The 19,410-nt window shown below is 31.9% G+C and overlaps 1 protein-coding gene across 4 annotated transcripts in view; it reads right to left on the bottom strand.

Annotated features, from left to right (window-relative positions):
* Dennd1b (DENN domain containing 1B) overlaps nucleotides 1-19,410 on the bottom strand; it is a 274,353-nt gene that overhangs the window by 19,338 nt on the left and 235,605 nt on the right. For all 4 annotated transcript variants that reach the window (XM_058586056.1, XM_058586061.1, XM_046464870.1 and 1 more), the window contains 4 exons: nucleotides 13,995-14,035; nucleotides 13,251-13,319; nucleotides 8,955-9,011; nucleotides 8,056-8,163 (listed from right to left, as the gene is read on the bottom strand). In XM_058586056.1, coding sequence (XP_058442039.1) covers nucleotides 8,056-8,163; nucleotides 8,955-9,011; nucleotides 13,251-13,319; nucleotides 13,995-14,035 — 275 coding nt within the window. The remainder of the gene's footprint in view (nucleotides 1-8,055; nucleotides 8,164-8,954; nucleotides 9,012-13,250; nucleotides 13,320-13,994; nucleotides 14,036-19,410) is intronic.

The following is a 19,410-nucleotide window of genomic DNA, read 5'->3' as shown; positions in this document are numbered from 1 at the left end:
ATTCCACAAAGCCATTAGAATGATTTACAAACCATTCAATACACAAAGACGCAAAAAGACAGCAAAGTTTCATTCATTAATTGGGCATGGCACCTGGCACAGTAGGTAGAAATGAAAAAGCTCATAGATCATATTTTATGGTGAAAACACATTCCTTGTGCATTCAAAAGATAACTGCTCATATCTCAAACTAGTTCATATTAGTCCATATGACTATATTAAAAATATGTCCACCAATTTACTTGCTCTTATCAGTTGCTATTATGACTATTACACATATTTCTATTTGTAAACACTGTTTAAGTTAAAATTCTGACGACATTCCAAACGTATTTATTAACAGGCACACTGCATTATATCATATTATTAACGAAAATAATCTTCCATTCATATTTTCTTGTGCAGCTTTACATACCTGATAGAACAGGTAGAAAATCTAAGAAGATTGTTATTTTTCCCAGACATGAAATAGTTAAAAGTGATATGTATACCAGGATTTTAATAGGGCTTAACAAAAAGCTTCACTCCTCCACTTTCAATAGATTTTGTTGCAGTGATTTTTTGCCTTGCTTAGGGCCATCCATCTGTTAATTTTGACTTGTAATACAGCTCAGCTCTCATACTTGTTCACTAGCGTAATTGTGTGTGTGTATGTGTGCATGTGTACATGTGTGTATCATACACTTAGATAAATACATGCTATAATTCTGTAATTGCCAGACTAAGTCAAGAATGGCTAATATTATTAAAATGGAGCAGAACCTTAAATTTATATAAATTTTACATATTATTTAAAAGAATTTCTTATTCTTCGAAAATTTTATAATTTTTAAAAAATAACTTCAGATCAGTCTTAATAGTCTAAATATTGTTCACTCAGCATTTAGCATTCTGTTCTAAAATAAAATTGATGAAAGAAGGTAAGTACATTGTCAGGATTAAAACTGCTCTGCACCATGACCAGTGGCAGTATTCTCACTGGACCCAACTGGCCCTGTTTTCAATAAAACCAGAGGAGGATCCTTTCCCTGGAGTCCTGTTAGGATGGGGCTGCTGTTAGAACTGTCATCTTCACACAAAAGGGAAAAGGGTTGGGTTTTACAAATGTGAAGCCTAATTGGGAGATCTTCATGGCTGTACCCTCGACATTTATTTAAGCCTCATCAACAAAACAGAAAATAACCATCCTAATTAGCAGACCAGCACACAAATTACTGCTTGTTGGGGGTGGACTGTAGATTTACAATCTATACCAAATATAAGCTAAATAATGGAACACAGGCTTAAAACAAGACATATTTTGGATCTTGTTCTTCTTTATAGCACCCAGATTACAAACTTTATTTTTTTACTTTAAAATATATTCTAAATCATTCCATTTTTATAATTTGGAAAATATCAAATAAATATCAAATGCAAATAAAGTCTTTCACTGGCAACTCTCACTGGAAACCAGAAATGTAATGTTATTGCTACACCTGAGATCTACTTCTAAAATAGATAATCAAATGGACTAGGAACCCACATGCATTGCTGAGATAATTTTACCGACAATAAAACAACACACATAGGGTCTTATATTCTGACAAAAAGGGGATTTGCCAGTATAACGGCATATATTGCTTTTCAAATCATATACTGAGATTTCAAGTCATGCCTACTTAAAATAAAGAAGGTAAATTTCAGGAACTCTTGCTCTTTTAGTGTCCAGATAATTGTTATTGACTCTGGGCAGTAATTACCAAGAGAGAAGAAAGTCTGATGGTGGCACTGCCTAAAAGACCTGGCAATCAAGATTATGTATAGATATAAATGAACACCTACCAACTATTGAGTACTTTTTATGTGGCAGGTATTTTATATGCATTAAATGTCTATAGAATCCCAGGAAAATGACATGTATTGCTAAGGGATGTTCTTTTTGGAAGAGAGCTCAATCAATGCTACTATCTTTTTCAGTCAGGTAACCTTGTGGCACTAACGATCTATGCCCTCATCTCCAACTGCCTGTCTGCTTTAAGCACTCTACCCAGCCCAAAGTTACCATGGTAGTGGTTAGGCAATCTCTCTGCTTTTGAATTCCTATTCTGCCATTTATTACCTGAAGAACTCAATGTGAAGATCTTAATCTCTCAATTTCCCTGCTTATAAGTCTGAAAAATGGGGAGGGGATAATAGTTTCCCCTCTGATTGGATTGTTGGGAGTTTTGTATGAATCACGTAATGCAGACAGACAGAGAGATCCTCACTGTTATCAAGAACCTGTCCATTTTTCTCCGTGTTTTCTAAGGTTGCTCTAGTGCCCTCTTTTATGGTTTCAACTCTATAAAAACGGAGGAACAGAAAAGAAATTAAGAAAAGGAATATTATTCGAATCACCAAATCCTAAAATTCCCTGCAGAATCTTGCTTTTAAGTCATTAAATTTAGCACATGACATATCTTTTAAGATAATTTGGTTATTTGATGAATTAAATAGACAGGAACTGGAGCATCCCTCCTTTTGATATGTAATTCAGAGGCCAGTTCTAACACAAGAAAGTGATATTATTCTGCTAGACAGCCTTACAGAAGGAAGAAAAAAATATATATTTTAAGTGTATTTTCAGTTGTAGTTTTTATTTTTTCAAGTGATTCAAAGTTCATGTGAGAGCTAAGTAAGTCCAGGGCTAGGAAATATAACTGTTTTTGACAAGGATATTAATGAATCTGAACAATTCAAATAATAAAAACTGTACACAGAAGAGACCAAACAAAGAAAAACAAGTTTTTGTCTCTTAAAACAAAGATCCTTGCCACTGTTTGGTAACTCCATCAAAATATGAGCCCCTGGGATACTAATTTATCTGTGGATCCAAAGCATCTTCCCTATTTCCTAGGATGATTGTGTAATTTCTGAACAACTTAAAACCCTGTACATAATAATTTGCATAGTTGTGCATGTCTCTTCATTTTGGCTGCTGAGGAATGAAAAGTGCTTTCACAACTTCTTATTATACTTACTTTCTGTCAGCCTTCAGTCTTATCTAACTTAAATAGATGTATTTAAATTTTACTCTTCTATGATTACTTGTAAGGTGTTAAATTGTATTTTTGGAAATAGGCAAAATATAAATGAATAAATAAGAATTAGTGTTACTGCAGTACATAGTGATATCTAGATTCTGATTTTAACCACATTTAACTTTTCCTAGAAATATTTACATAATTAGTTAAAAATTTAATCTACTCATATTATTATACATGAGGAATTAGGAGTAAAAAAATAATTGATTTGGAAATCAGCCTAAAAGAATATGCTCATGACTCTAGCAGCAGCTTTCTGTCTCATCCACAATATAGTGGCTCATGTTTTTATTAAATCAATGGGATTGTATCATTTCTAAAAGATGGATGCTCCAAGGAAGCTTCTACAGTAATAGACTACAAAGAAGAGCAGTAAACTATGGCTGTCCCCTCTCGATTTCTTTGCTCAACATGCAAATAGTGTATTCTAAATTTATTTCTGCTTGTAACCTTTTTTTTGCTTGTGGAAGTGGCTCAATTGTCATGTGAGAATTAAGGCAAGAGAACATTAGGGTAGGCTGACCTTAAACTTACCTTCAGATAAGTACATAGATCCAGCTTCTAGGAACTTAACAATATGGATTTGTTTTTTTGTTTGTTTGCCTTTTGGCAAATAGCTTTATAAAGCAATTATAAATAATAGACATTTTATGAGATACTGTCATAGTACTGAAATTCCCTTCTCTGAGAATTGCTTCCCCTGATCACCCTACTCACTCCTACCACCTCCCACTGTCCCTGATAACATGGTCTCGTTCTGTTTTCTCTGGCTGGAGTTTATTGAACCAAGGATTAATGCTGGGTCCAAGTGGGCTGATTACCTCCTTCCATAAGGAATTGGATTCTGGAATTCCTCTCCATTTCGAGTAGTAGCTGCTTCAACTGAGGACCAGCAAGATTTATACCAGGGCACAGAGAAGCAAAGTATACAGAATGCACAATGTATACAGAATGCACAATGAACATAGAACAGACCAGGTGCTGCAGGGGCAAGTGAAGGGAAGCTGACATTCTTCCCTGACTGCTCTTTCCATTTCCTGTTTCCAGTTCTATCACAGGCCTACGTATATTCTTTAACTTAGATATTGAAGGAATACCCATATCATTGGATCACAAATGTCCTGATACTGTTTTTTTCATTTGTGCAAATTTGCTAAACACTAAAAAAATAAATAAATATTTCAAATAAAGGATTAGGACAATTTCAATTTGAATACACCATGTTCTGCTTTTAGAAATAAGCCTCTGGCCACAAACAGGCTATCATTTCAGAGTAATATAACTCATCTCAAAGAAGTAAAATTAGCATTATTAGAAAGCATGAATTCTGTGAGACTTGGGAGAAAAAATTAAGATGGAAAGTAAAAATGAAAGAATTGCTCCAAGATGACTTTTTGGCAAATAGTTTTATAAAGCAATTATAAATGATAGACATTTTATGAGATATGGTTACAGCTCTTAAAACCCTTCTCTGAGATTACTTCTCCTGATCACCCTACTCACTCTTATTACCTCCCAGTGTCCCTGATAACATGGTACTCTCTCTTGTTTCTCTGGCCACAAATTTAACTCTTTGATAAGTATATACATGAATCTAAAATCAAACAAACTTCAATGATAGAAAAATATAAATAAAACATTAAATTTTAAAAAAATATTAGGACACAAATGTTTGGACATATGAATATATTTAGCTATTGAAATAAGGACTCTTGGATATACGAATCCACTGATATAATGGGAAATATACTGGGTATACAGGCTTCTTGAAACTAGATACTTATCACTTAAAATGTAAAGATTTTCTAGACACTCTTAATTTCTGCATCATAATTATAAATATGATGAAGAAATTCCTATATAGTAATTAGAATTCTTTTTTTTTTGGCGGTGGTGAATGACATTGTTTCATGGTTTATGATTTGGCTTTTTGTTTGTCTCCATATTTTCTATTGATGTATTTTAGTTGTACATAATGGTAAAATTTGTTGTTAAAGTCATACATGCACATGATATAACAATAGAATTCATAAAAGAATAAGCCCTACTTCTCAATTCTTTTTATAGCCATCACTTCTGTCACATCTTCTTGAGAACTCATATAATGCTAACTAACAAACACCAGTAACTTAGTGATGTGACAACAAATGACAGCCTGAAGATTCATACAATGAATGGGACCTGTTATCATGTAGGGTTTTCTATGACCTAATATACTTTTTTGATCAGAATGTACTGTGTATTGATCACAATTGTTAATATTGTATTCTATATTGGAAATCTGCTAAGGAAGTAGCTTTTAGGTGCCCTCACTACACTAAAGGTAACTTGGGAGGGTGATGGATATGTTAATTATCTTGAGTAAACATTTTATCACGTATATCAAAATATCTTTGTAGACCTTAAGTGTACACAATAAGAAGAAAAATTTATCTCTAGGAATTAGCAGAAAACAAAACCAGAAATTTAAAAAATCGATTTTATAACTAAATTATATTAGACATGTTATGTCATGTTAAAAGAAAGGAATAGTTTTAAATACAAAAACCTGACAATAGTTTAACTTAAAACTGACATTTAAGAGTTTCTTTAATTTACATATTTTGTTTTCATCTTCAAGCATCCTACAGGTAAAAAAGATCTCATATTTTTTCATATAAAAATCTTTTTTGCCATGGTAATTATGATCTAAATGTCCCATTATTAAGCCAGTAAATTGTTCTATAAAGTTTTTTTTAAGATATTAAGGGTTGAAAACAGACAAGAATTGAACATACTTGTGAGGAGAGTAGAATCAAAAATATCAATAGCAAACACATCATTAGTTTACAAGTTAATGTTTTTCGGTTAATAGTGACCACAAAAGCTTCTATAGGGAATAAGGGCTTTATTGAAGGGCTCGTTTAGCTCACAAGCACTAACAATATGCTGCAATTAAGCAATTCTAATCATTTCAGAGTAATATAACTAGATATAGTAATATAACTAGATATAGATATCAGTTTAATAAGTAGAAAATGAAGAGAAACTACTTAACATGTTACAGAATAGTCCCATGAAAACAGAAGTTTTCAGTTTTCCTTCTATATACATACTTTATATGTAGAAAAGTGCCTAACACACAGTAGGTGTTGAACTATCAAATGAATGGGTTTTCTTTACAAATGTCTAGGATGTTAGTACAGCTTTACTGGCCCTTTCCCATTCTTAAAGACTGCTATGGTTTGAATGTTTGCTCCCTCCAAAAGTCATGTTAAATTTAACTGCAGTGTAACAATGGGACCTTTAAGAACCGATTAGATTAGGAGGGCTCACCCTCAGAAGTGGTACTGGTGCCTTATAAAAGGGTCAGTTTGGCGTCTTGTTCTTTTTCGCTCTCTACCTTCCCTTCTGCCCCTTGATGACACTACATAATGGCCTTACCAAATGCTCATGCCTTTGCCCTGAACTTCCCAGCCTTCAGAAAGATGAGCAATAAAGCTCTGTTCTTTATAAACTATCCAGTCTCAGGTGTTCTGTTATAGCAGCACAAAATAGACTTACACAAAGACATATTTGCATTTTATGGCCATCCATAATCTTCGGTATCCAGCTATCCCTGGAAGCTAACTAAGCATTAGAAATAAACTTCTATACCTCCTCTGCCACTGACTAGTTATGAAACTTAAGGCAAATTGCCTTGTGATGGGACCATTCTAGCCATCAACTTCTGCTTATAAACTTTGGTGGCTGTAATAAGCTTTGTAGCTACTCTCTAGTTATTGGTTTTTGTAATTTATATATCCATTCAAGAATTCTGTTTTAAACATTGTTTTCTAACAGCATTTAAAATATAATTTGATGGATACAAATTTTCCTTGGTTAAAAACCTACAGAAATATACTTTTGATACTAAATGAGAGGCAAACAATGCTATGATTCGGAAAGCTTTACCACTGTCTTTTAAGTGGCATTAGCATATAGGCAGAAGCTTTAAATATTCCTAGCAAGTAAAATATCTACCTCTGAAAAGTATTAGATATACAGAGAGCCCCCAATTTACAATGGTTCAACTTAAACAATTTTTTGAGTTTATAATGATAAGAAAAAGCAACATGTTTCTAGAAGAAACCATACTGCAAGCTGTGGACTATTCCCAGGCAAGTCATATGTGATGCAACACCCTCTCTCAGCTCTGGACATGGCAGTGAGCCACAGCTCCCAATCAGCCATGCAGTCACTAGGGCAAACAACTCCACAGTATACTGTGCTCCTAAGGTAAAGGTTTGGTAAATTAGGTGTATAAAATCATTTTCAATTATAATATTTCAGCTTAAGGTGGGTTTATATCAGGAGTAACCCCATTGTAAGTTGAGCAGCTTCTACAGAGGTTTTCACAGACTGTTTTAGTAAACAAATGTCTGTATATGAGTTTCCTTTGATTTTTTGTAGTAAAGGAAATCTGTAATTTCTTGTTCATCATCACGGTGTTCATACTCTATGGAAATCAAATATTTGTCTCACCCCACTGGATTATGAGCTCTGTGATGACATGATGAAGTACAGGCTGAGCATCCCTTATCTGGAATGCTCAGGACCAGAAATGTTTTAGATTTGGGAGTTTAGGATTTTAGAATATTTGCATCTACATGAGATCTTGGGCATGGGGCCCAAGTCTAAATGCAAAATGCGTTTGTGTTTCATATATATTTTATATAGCCTGAAGATAATTTTATTCAGTGTTTTTATAAATATTATAGTGCACCTGTGTTTTGAGTGCTTAGTTTTGGTTGTGGATTTCAGATTAGGGATGCTCAACCTATATATAGAAACTGATGGCTAGGACATCTGGTTCTTAATCTCATACCCAGAATCCACCATCATTTCCTCGACAATACTGCAGGTTTTCTTATCATGAGACAAAAAATTAATGGGTCCAAAACTGTCCTTAAAGAATTCACTAAAATTATGTAATTTTAGAACATGCAGCCAACAGGGTAAATGACCTTACCTGGGCAAGCTTACGCTTTTCTATGTTTCCTCCCTTTTCGCTGTGTAAAGTGTAAACTGGTGTATATTGTACCGAACCAGAACAGGTCCCATAGTCTTCCTCATTTTCCTATACATGAAAAAATGAGCAAGGAATTATTTTAGCATATTTATTCTATTACCAAAGTTATTTGATTAATAGACTTAGTATCTGATACACATGCATACAATAAAAAACACTTCAACTATAAAATTTAAATAGTCTATTTAGGAACAAAGTACATTCTTCTAAAATGTGAATTTTCATAATAAACTCTTGAATAACCTGAACTACTCTGAAAATTTCAATTATTATGCTTTCTTGAAAGGTGAAAGTAAAAACTGTAACAATTTATAATAAAATCTATCATAATGTATAATCAAACAAAATACACATATACTGACATAATTATTCAAATACCTGCAATATCATAAATTTAAATATAAATCCTCATATACAAAATTAAGAATATTCTTCAATTTAAAGTAACTGTTTTGCAAAGAGCCTCTAAACCAAACAATGGCATTTCTGAATTAATTCTATTTCAAAGGTATCTTTTTTAAAAAAAATTCTCAGCATGAAGCAAGAACTTCAATTGTAATATCAAGGCAATCAACTTTATGAAAACATACATCCGGTTAATCATCTTTGAAGATCTCCACAGTTCTGTGATAAAACATGCAAACAATAAAGAGATTGTTCAGTGTATGCATATAGAATGGCAGAGAGTTGCCAGAGGGCTTGTTATGAAAAATACATTTTTGAACAAAGGGATAAGCATATTTCAAAAGTCATTAAAAACATAAGTCTCATGTGATTTGTAAACATATAAGCTTCAGATGAAGACAACAGTGAGGGTAGAAGGAAACAACTCCACGCACCTTGTGCTTCAGTTTACTCTTCACTTCCTTCAATCCCAGCTTTGCGTGGTTTTTTGCCTAGAAAATGATAATGAATGTGTCTGGTTCAGCATAGTTCTATTAACATTTTAAAAACAAGTACACATGATCACATTTAGAATTACTATTTGCATTATTTAGAAAAGGAGCTGATTATAACCTAAAACTATTTTCCAGGACACCATCATTCACTATTTCATTATACCTAAATTAAATCATAATTAGGCTGTATTTAATATTTCCACAAATCACACAAAGGCTAACATTTAGTCTATTTTGTCTGGTAACCTATAAAAAACACAAGGGGGATCTACCAGATTTCTAAAGTACAGCTTAATTTAAAATTGGGACAAGCTAGGGGCAAAGAGGAAGCATATCACACCAGAAAATTATTGGGGCAAATGTTTAAACTTCAAGAAACTCAGGCAACTTTACAAAATTTTATTAAGGTGCTTTTATAGGCAGTCACAGAAATTTTACAAATAAATCCATTGTGATGGTATATCTATTTCATATATATATTTCTGGCAAAAATTAAAAGTCATTTAACACTTTGAAGGCTATCTGTTTTTCACCAAAGTTTGGCTCCAGATTTGAGTGTCCCAAGTCCTGCTGTGAAGTGTGTGGAGTATAACTTAACTAAAGACAACTGGGAGTTTCACAAAAGCCTTAGCCTTTGCTCTACTTGAAATTCCCATTCACTGTGGCCAGAGTGAAAAAGGAGAAGAAAGGAATACACATTTATTTTCTGTTTCCTAAATACATGATTGTGTGCTGAGTGCTTACCACACATTATTTCTTTTAGTCATCACAGGTTGAAGTTCAGCATGATTGTTATCATATCTAACAAATAAGGAAAGTGACTCAGGAATAATAAGTCCACCTAGCAAGATTCAAATCTCAATCTATTTAATTATAAAGTCTAACTTCTCTTCTTTTAATTTATATTAAAATTATAGAGTCCAACTTCTCAAAGGAAGAAGTAAAGTTGTAAAAAATATAATCACTGAATTTAAGTCTCACCAAAAAGGCATTGTGAACCTCACTGTATAGACAGAGAAACTGAAGACACACATGCTAAAGACTTCAACTACAAAGGCCATGCTCCACTTAACCCATCCTGATCTCTCAAGGTGCTTTTAGAAAAAGTAAACACACGACTTTCCCAATTTCTTTGCAGAGAAGGATCTTATTTCCTTCCTGTTAATATCTGTAGTAATCAGTAGAGTATTTGGCATACCATAAGGAATATCTTGAACTGAATAAAACAATTAATTCTTCATTGTAAATGAAGCAAACTAAAACATACTACATAGTAAAAGTAATCCAAAAAGCCAATAACTCTAAATTATATCCTATTCTTCTTTAGACTTGATAAATAGCACTTTCACATTCTTCATTCATAAAGCTACCTAATCTAATTAAGAGGTCCTATATTAATTCCTGTATTTCATTGGTAAAAATATGTAATTACCAAGGAATAATGCTTTTGTTCCCATCTCTTAAGAGTTTGTATCCATCTTTGCTTTTACTGCATTTGGACTATATTCTAGTTTATCCAGACATCCTCTAATCCACCTGATCATACTTATCTTTCCAGGTTCTCCTGTATCAAGTTGAAGCTAGTACTAATCTCTTCCGTAGTTCTGCAATTTGTGCACTGATTAATTTAAATGTATACAACCCTGCCTACTCATTAGGTTTCCTTCATACTACCTAGAAGATGGAGCAGATTCTTTCTATCCTTTTCAATTCACCAAGCTGACATTCAACAATGTCAGCAACTATTCACTATAGAAACGCACCAAACAAATGGCTTTGACTAATGCAAGGATCTAATGAAAAGATTAATTAGAAAATCTTTTAGTCAAATCAAATATATAGTTCACTTTACTGTAATTCTTAAATTATGAGAATGTGTGTTCCATCTCTTGAGTGCTTTATGGGCCCTTTTAATATGGAAAAGTACAGAAAGCAGAGAAAAAAACTTTCTAGCATAGAAATAAGTATAGAAAAAATATAAATACAGCACAAAATCATTATTTACTTCAACAAATACATATCCAGTACTTCAGTAGTATGTTCAAAACACAGGGTGAAATGATGCCAATATCAATATAACATCAGGAATAGCATCTCAATTACTTACAGTACTTTATATGCTAAGCTAACTCCATGATGAGAATGAGGCCCAGTTCATGACAGTTATTGAAATAATGTGTTTAGTGTATAAAACAGAGGCAAAAACATGGCCTCTGCTGCTTAAAAATATGCCACTTGTAGAAAATAAATAACTTCTGTTATACCCACATAAAGAAATTAGAAGTAGTATTCATAGCAATTTATAGTCAAAGAAGGAATTTTAGTGCTCATATTTTAGAACATGAGCAATCTGGAGAGATCAGTTTTAGGTAAAATTATGAAGGTCACAAAATAACTGATTAACCTGCCTCAAACCTTTTGATTCATGTCTGATATGATACAAGATAAATGATAAGAAGTTATTAAGTATATTCTAAGTACCATAATTTGTTGAAATTGATTTAGGGAATAATTCTCCAAAGAGCAGAATTCTTAATTTGAAAAGATTTCATTGCCTTGCAGAAAAGTGTTCAAAAGAAAACATCCTACTGCCTAGAAGGATCAAATTTTAAATAATGAATGAGTCTGTACATGCTTGTTTTATTATTGTACTTTTATAAAAGATAAGAGTGAAATTCAGGAGGAAAGCACACATTTAGCAAAACTATACAAGCTCTCTAGGCTTGCTCCAGGAATAAAATGAGGGCCTACTAACTGCAAAAACTTTCCTAGCATCTAGAATTTTGTATGTGTGAGAAACAAGGCTTGATATTAGGTTGTTTTTTCACTTGGTAGCTGTGTGCTATTTCATTGTGAAAAATTTCCCTTCAAAAGCAACTTAAATCAGCCCATTAGAGGCAGTGATCTCCTAGAACAGCAAAGTCATGAGGAAACCAAACAAAAGGCAGAGGCTGAAGTTTCTAAGGCAAACTGATGACTTCTTTTCACTTAACGCTTTATGAAATGGCTTCAAGTAGTTCAGAATGTTAGAACTTTATTTTTGAATCAACTCTGTAGATTAGCTCCCCTACCAAAAAAAATGCAATCTTTGAAACAGATTTTTTTCAATCGGAAGAGTAACTACATTTATATTGCAATTGCATGTAAGAAAAGAACATAAATTCTAAACATTAAAATACTTTATTATTATTTCTGTCATATCAATTATTTATTGAGAAAGCACTTGAAGATAAATTTTTATAATATCACAATTACTACCCTGAATATACTTAGAAATATAGAATATATATGACCTGTTGAACTTAAAAAAACAAACAAACAAACAAACAAAAAAACTTCACTACCACTAGAAAATCCCTGGAGAAGCTACTGGTCTAGTGTAGAGATAAACATATATGAAGACACAGAAAGTGCTGAAGCAAGTTCCTACAGTTCAAATGGAACCATAGAAATAGTTCTATAAACTTAGTTGTTTTTTTATTGTTGTTGTTGTTTGTTTGTTTGTTTTTTCGGCATGGGATTGGGAAAACTTTTTTTCCAAGGGACATTAATAGATGAACCAGTGGTTTACTAGATGGATAGAGACCAAGAAATGGATGTTCTAAGTAGTAGGAACAACTTGAACAAGAATAGAAGGGCAGAAGAAAATATCTTGCATTAAAAATATAAGGCATTGCTAAGTATGTTCAGACATATGAAAGTTTCAGAAGAATTGGGGAAAACAGAACAGAATACAGGAAGGAACAGGTAATGCAAGGTCTTAATTATCATATTTAAAGAGATTTTAAATTTATTATTTGTTCATTGTTACTGTGGTTATTGTAATTTACTAAATGCCATGGAGAATTACTGAAGAATTTTAATTTTGGAGACTCAATGAATCTGTGAGAGAAGAGATATTGCCACATTTTTCTACTTCTGCCTCAAATGCACAATGGGAATTTAAAATGAATCAAAGAATCAAATTTACAAAATGATACCTCCTCATGGACCGTTTTAATGTGCTGTACAATTGTGCTGGTAGCTTTGAAATAAAATGAAGAACCATTTTTAGATTATTTAAAGGAAATGCTCTTTCTATACACTAAGATAATTTTTTAGCTGAATTTCTGTTGGTCAATATTAATTCTAAAGTTTTTTAAAGCTTATTGAAAAATATTTTGAATTCATATGTGTATCTTCTAGGGAGTATATAAATCTATCGATAAAATTATTAAATACCATAAAAACACTTACAAATTTATAAGCTGTCCGTACTGCAGGCGTTGCTTTGGTCATTGCTGTGTTGAACAGTGCACCTCCTTTCTGCAAAAGAAAAAAATGTTTCCAAAAACTTTTGGCAAACTGTTCTGAAAACAAAGCATTATTAGTAGTATACAAAAATAATTTTACTCACAAGTTAAATACCTTTTAAAATTATTTTTTAATGTTTTAAAATACTACAATAACTTAACTATAAACATTTGATTCTGTTTTTTTAGTTGGTATATTACATCATTTAAAAGACATTTTATCTTTGAAGTTGCAGACAAGTAACATGGATAGTAAAACCTACATATTTAAAACTTAATAAAAAGGGAATAAAATATTTATCAGCTGTTTTAATATTGGGTAGTAAAGTTTAATCAATAGAAGAGAGATTTTTTAAAAAGTCATATTAACCAAACTATGTTATGAAGAAATTATAAAAGTTCCATGAAATCTGGCTATTCCAGCTAGTTCCTTATCTGGAATATAGTATAAAGTGAGAAGAAAATATTGCTCTACAAAATATGTCATTTATCTCTAGACAGAAACTTTCAAATTTAAAATTATATTTATGAATATCAACAAACTATAAGCATAAAATAAGAATATGTGCACTGAGAAAATTTGCACACATTTCAAATATTATAAATAAGTATCAAAGTATAAATAGCATACTTTTACTGATTTCTCCATATCACAGTGAAAGAAGAAACTTTGAAAGCATATTATTACCTTTACTGTATGTACCCATTGTTGATATGACCTTGGGTTCCCTGGAATACAGAAAATCTGATATCAGGAATCAAAAATAAAAATTTATAAATTAAAATTCATCAATAACTAATATTTCTAGCATCTTAGTAGGCAAATTTTACTTACAATGTTGTAAAAGATGCAATGGCACAATGAGAATTAATGCTTTAATTTTTATAATTAGCACTTGAAAAGACACTTTTTTCATTGACATATGAAAATAATATATTATTATCTATTCTTTTATTTTCATATTGGCCTCAGAGGGAATATCTCATCTCTTTTCAAATCCAAAATTTCTATTTTTTTAAACTTAATTTTCAATGTTTTATGTCTCTGCTGTTTTGTAAAAGTTGGCCTTTTTTACATAATTTTACTTAAAATGCCACTCAAGTGCAGAGAGAAGTGTGAAAAATTCAGAAGGAAATTTGGAGCTGAACGAATCTGAGGTACAACAAATTTATTCTGTGGTTGTTAATTATTAACACATTAATTAACTTTATTTTAATGCAATTAAACCACAGTTTTAGTTCTGAGCATATTCTCTGGTTACAAATCTATAAATTTGAAAGGTATCACCCAAGGAAATGTAAAGCAAATGTAGCTTTTAAGCTACAGTGTACCTGGTTATTATTATTACAAAGCTCAAATGCTGACAAAAACTAGTTCTAATACAATTTGGAACTGACTGACTTTGAAATACGGTAAATAATTTGGCCAATAAAATGAGATTCAAAGGCAAAAAAGTAATCCATATTACTAGCCTAATCTTTCATATCAACTGATTTCAACTACTTTCTTGTTAGTATAAATGTTTAAATATTCTCTAAAGAAGGGTGAAAAATCACAATAAAATGTGTTACTAGGTGTAGTGGCACACTCCTGCAATCTCAGACTCAGGAGGTTAAGGCAGGAGGATGGCAAGTTCAAAGCCAACCTGGGCAATTTAGCAAGACCCTATACCAACATAAGCAGTAGAAAGGCCCAGGAATGTAGCTTAGGGGTAGTGTATCCTTGTGCTCAATTCCCAGTAACTTCCTTCTAAAACAAACAAAAAAATCAAAGTGCCAGTGGCTACCCTGTCAATAACCAGGTACAAGTGACTTCTAAAAATGGTGTTCCTTTGTTTGTGGTTGTGGCTTAGAGAGGTGGGGAGGAGAAGTACCACCTTGCTGTTACAAAAACAGAAGCAGAATGATCCCAGCCTAAGAATTTTTTTCCTGTTATTCTTTGTAACCCTAATAAACATCAGGCAAAGCATTGTGCTCTGGATTCACTCTTAGACTTAAAATCTTTTCCTAATTTAAAGAAGTATCAAGAAATCACTTTTATTCTGATAAACATCTCTTACCACTCCACACTGCATTATGCCTTTTTTGGAGAAAATAATCTAGAGAGAAATACTATATATTTTTTTTAATTTTGTAAATGACTACACAAAAATGTATCTACCTAAAATAATTTATGTAAAATAAGTTTAAAAGGGTAAGCTTTAAGAGGTCTTGGCTTGTCCAAATTTTTTAAAATGTATTTTCCATTGTAAAATAACAAATTCCAAGTTATCCTATAAATTTATTTCTCAAGGAGATTTTTATTAATGATAAAATTAAGTGCATATTTTTATTCATCCAGATTATTTACTCGTCTATTAAAAAGTCTCATCAGTTCATATATTTTTTTACTTTTTTATTGTTAAAAATGATTGAGTGAAAATCATAAATTTAAGATTTAGATGTTATTTACAGTTATTCTGTAAAGTATTTAATTATTTTCCTAAAATGAATTTAAGAAATCAGAGAAATGCCAATAATATAACACTTCAGCATTTTTGGATACTCAAACACAAAGAAAATAGCTATGATAAGACAATGGATCTGTTATAGAAAGGTTAGTGTCTTATTTAGGATTGTAAGGTTTAAAAAAAGTTCCTACTGAGCTCTCCACAGGTCACAGATGTTTTTATCTACATTATGTTATTCGATCTGAACATTTCTACTATAAAACAGGCAAAGCAGGCAATGCCATAGGAAACATAGCTGGATGGGAAGGAAGCAGCATTTGGTGTGCAACAGACCTTTGTAGTCCAGATCCACCCTGCAAACCATGTGATATGGAACTAGGTTCTTAATAGCAGAGTCTCACCCTCCTTATTGGTCAAAGCCTATCATTGACTTTTAGGATTAATGTATATAAGAATGAAAGATAATTATTATATGATATTTAGTAGGGTACCTAACACATCACAGAACCACCATAAATGTTAGTTATTATTAATTATTATTAATAAGTTTCCAAATAAGGAAGCTGTGGTTCTGAGATGATACATTCTTTGTCCAAATTTGGAAGTCTAACAACCAAGAAAGAATAATCTAGGCATTTTAATTCCTGGTTCATTATTCTTTCAACTCTGAAATACTATCTCTAAGACTACTTAGTAAAATATCAGAACATTTAAGTTATACAGAGGTTTCTCTGTATCACCTCCAAAGCAATTACATTAGAAAGGGATGCTGGGTGCAGTGGTGCACGCCTGTAATCCCAGCAGCTCTGGAGGCTGAGATAGGAGGATCATGAGTTCAAAGCCAGCCTCAGCAAAAGCAAGGCACTAAGCAACTCAGTGAGACCCTGTCTCTAAATAAAATGCAAAATAGGGTTGTGGACCAGGCTCAGTGGTTGAGTGCCTGCCAAGTTCAACTCCCATCCCCTCCCCAAAAAATAAAGAAAAAAGAAAAAGAAGAAAGGGAGAGGGGCTGCTCAAGCTAGAGCTTTGAAAGGGAAATTAAAAATCTAGAATAATATAAAACTATGACATATGAGGGCAAACAGTAATTCCCTAGGAATAAATAAACTGGTTAAGATGACAGCAAAATGTGAAACAATTTAGGTAGATTCCCGTTTTAAAAAATTTAAGGACTGTATCCCTAAATTTTACTGTTTTATGACATAAGTAAGGTTCCTATTTCTATGAAACTTATGAGACAATCACATAATCCTTTGGTAATGTTAAAAAAAAATAAGGCTGCTTTTCTTCTTAAAAATTAATTTGAATGCAAAAAATAATCCATCAATGTTTCTTTTAAGTTAACTGTTTCAGGCAATTAACAAGCCTTATTTAAAAATTTTAACATTCTTATTAAACAACTCATTTTGACTTACTCAAGGACAAAATATCTTTAGCTTTCACTTATGCAAAGACTGTTTTTTCAAATGTATTTGTTTAAATTCCAGTAAAGTATAGTTATTTATCAAAATATGTAAATTGATTTAAAGTGCTTATGTGGCCAGAAAAATGCCACTAAAACTGATAAATATCTACTACCTCATCAAATTCTTTAATACCTTAGTCAGTAAAAAGAAATAAACAAAGATCTGACCAGATTATATCAGGAAGCTAATGAGGAAATAATGCTACTAATGAAGAGTACCCACATACTTCTATATAAAAATCAACATTAAAATAGTTCTCCTTTCTAAAGTTTAGACTATTTGATGAGGATTTAAAAACTAGTATTATTTTAACTGAAAATATATTTACAAAACAACATTCCTATTAAACTTTCTTGAGTGGCTTTCACAGACTATTTAGGAAAAAGAACCTTAGTTTGGTGAGTCTCAGCCTCATCATTCATCTTAACAGTCAATGGCTTTTAGGATTAATGTGAGTATGAAAGATAATGATGATATGATGTTTAGCAGGGTATCTAACACATCCCAGAAATATCATGAGTGTTAGTTATTATTATGAATAACTTGTCAAATGAGGAAACTGTGGCTCTGAGATGATCTGTGTTTACCTAATTGAGTCTTGTTATATTCATGTCCTCTTATATTTCAACATCCATGGATACATTTCCCTTCATATATTTCCTGGTATACTATTCTTATAAATTAAGATTAAACATTCTGCAAAAGTGATGAAAAGAATCAAGTACAACATGAATTGCTTAGTAGTCCTGATATGAAAACTTATGGGACAGAAAAAGGTTTTATAAAATCTCTATGAATTCACAGACTCTTTAATCATATTTCTAGATTCAAATGTGAATCTAAATGTTCTATATCTGATTATACTGCCTTGTATAATTTTAATTAGAACCACAATTATACCATACTCAACAATCATTTTATCATAAAACAAACACTAGCAACAAAAATAGCATACAAATTACTACTGTCATGATGTATAGATGCTTCCCTAAATTTTCCTAATTATTTTTGCTTAAAGAAACTTAATTTTGTTCTTCAGTTTTAGTTAATGTTGATTTCTCTTACAGTGATCTTTTCTGTGCTTGATGTATAAACAAGTCTTCAAGATATGGTCAGAAATATAGGACTTTTGCTTTTATTCAGAGAAGAGAGGGCTTAAGTGCTACTTTTGCTTACAACCTGTTCCCTTATTAATATCTCCTAGTATAAAAACATAGATATGCTATAGTCATTACCACAAGAGCTTTGAAACTAGATAGATATGTGCCGAGTTTAGACTGGTCTCTACTTCCTATGCGACTTTGAGAGAATTACTGAATTGAGTGCCTTCATATAAATGGACTAGTCAAAGTGCCTCTTAGAGTGTAGTCAGAATAAAATGAGAATTTCTGACACATATTAGTACTCAATAAACATGAACAATTACTACAGTTACTGTAAGAGAAATGAGAGTTATTACTGTTTACATTTTACAGGTGAATGTCATGGCAGATGTACTCTTCCTTCTCCTGAGTATACTAGATGACACATTTGGAGGAGACCACCAAGAAATATTTTTGGAAATAAACAGACAGATATATATCCTAAACAGACAGATATGTCCTAATTAGTAGTTAGAAGAATATTGCTAATTTTATTAGTCATTTTTCTTATTTCAAATCCTAGTGAATTATGCTTTATTTTCTAAGAATAATCTCCATGTATATCTAAAAGAATCTAAAATACAACTAAAAATAAAATTTGACAGGTATTATTTTAAGGTACTTCTTTATTTACTGAAATGAGTAATTGCTGAACTAGGATTTCCTTTGGGATAGGTTATTTGCTCCCTCAAATTAGAATAAAAGCTCAAAAACATTTTCTGTACTAAATTGTACTAAAGAACAACAAAGCAATTGAAATTGAGTTGAACTAACAATGTGGCAGTCTCTAAGTCAGATGATAACCAGTGATCATATTTCCCTATTATTTTTTAAGTGATAAAATCTTTAATTAAAAAAAATCTTAAGTTATCCTCTTCCACCAGAAAAGCCATTTATTTCTACTTTATTACAGAGGTATCTTGAGCAATGGTTAAGACCACAGAATTTAACTGTATAAAAGGATCATAGTTCTACCCCATTACTGTCACAAGATGTCAACTTCAATTCTATAAAAGCTACTAGCCCCACGGGTCATAAAGATAATG

Source organism: Marmota monax, unplaced genomic scaffold, assembly GCF_021218885.2.
Source record: "Marmota monax isolate L192 unplaced genomic scaffold, Marmota_monax_Labrador192_F-V1.1 WCK01_AAM20220418_F8-fsc00099, whole genome shotgun sequence".
NCBI lineage: Eukaryota > Metazoa > Chordata > Mammalia > Rodentia > Sciuridae > Marmota > Marmota monax.
Note: the sequence above shows the minus strand (reverse complement) of the source record. Positions and strands in the feature narration are given on the sequence as shown.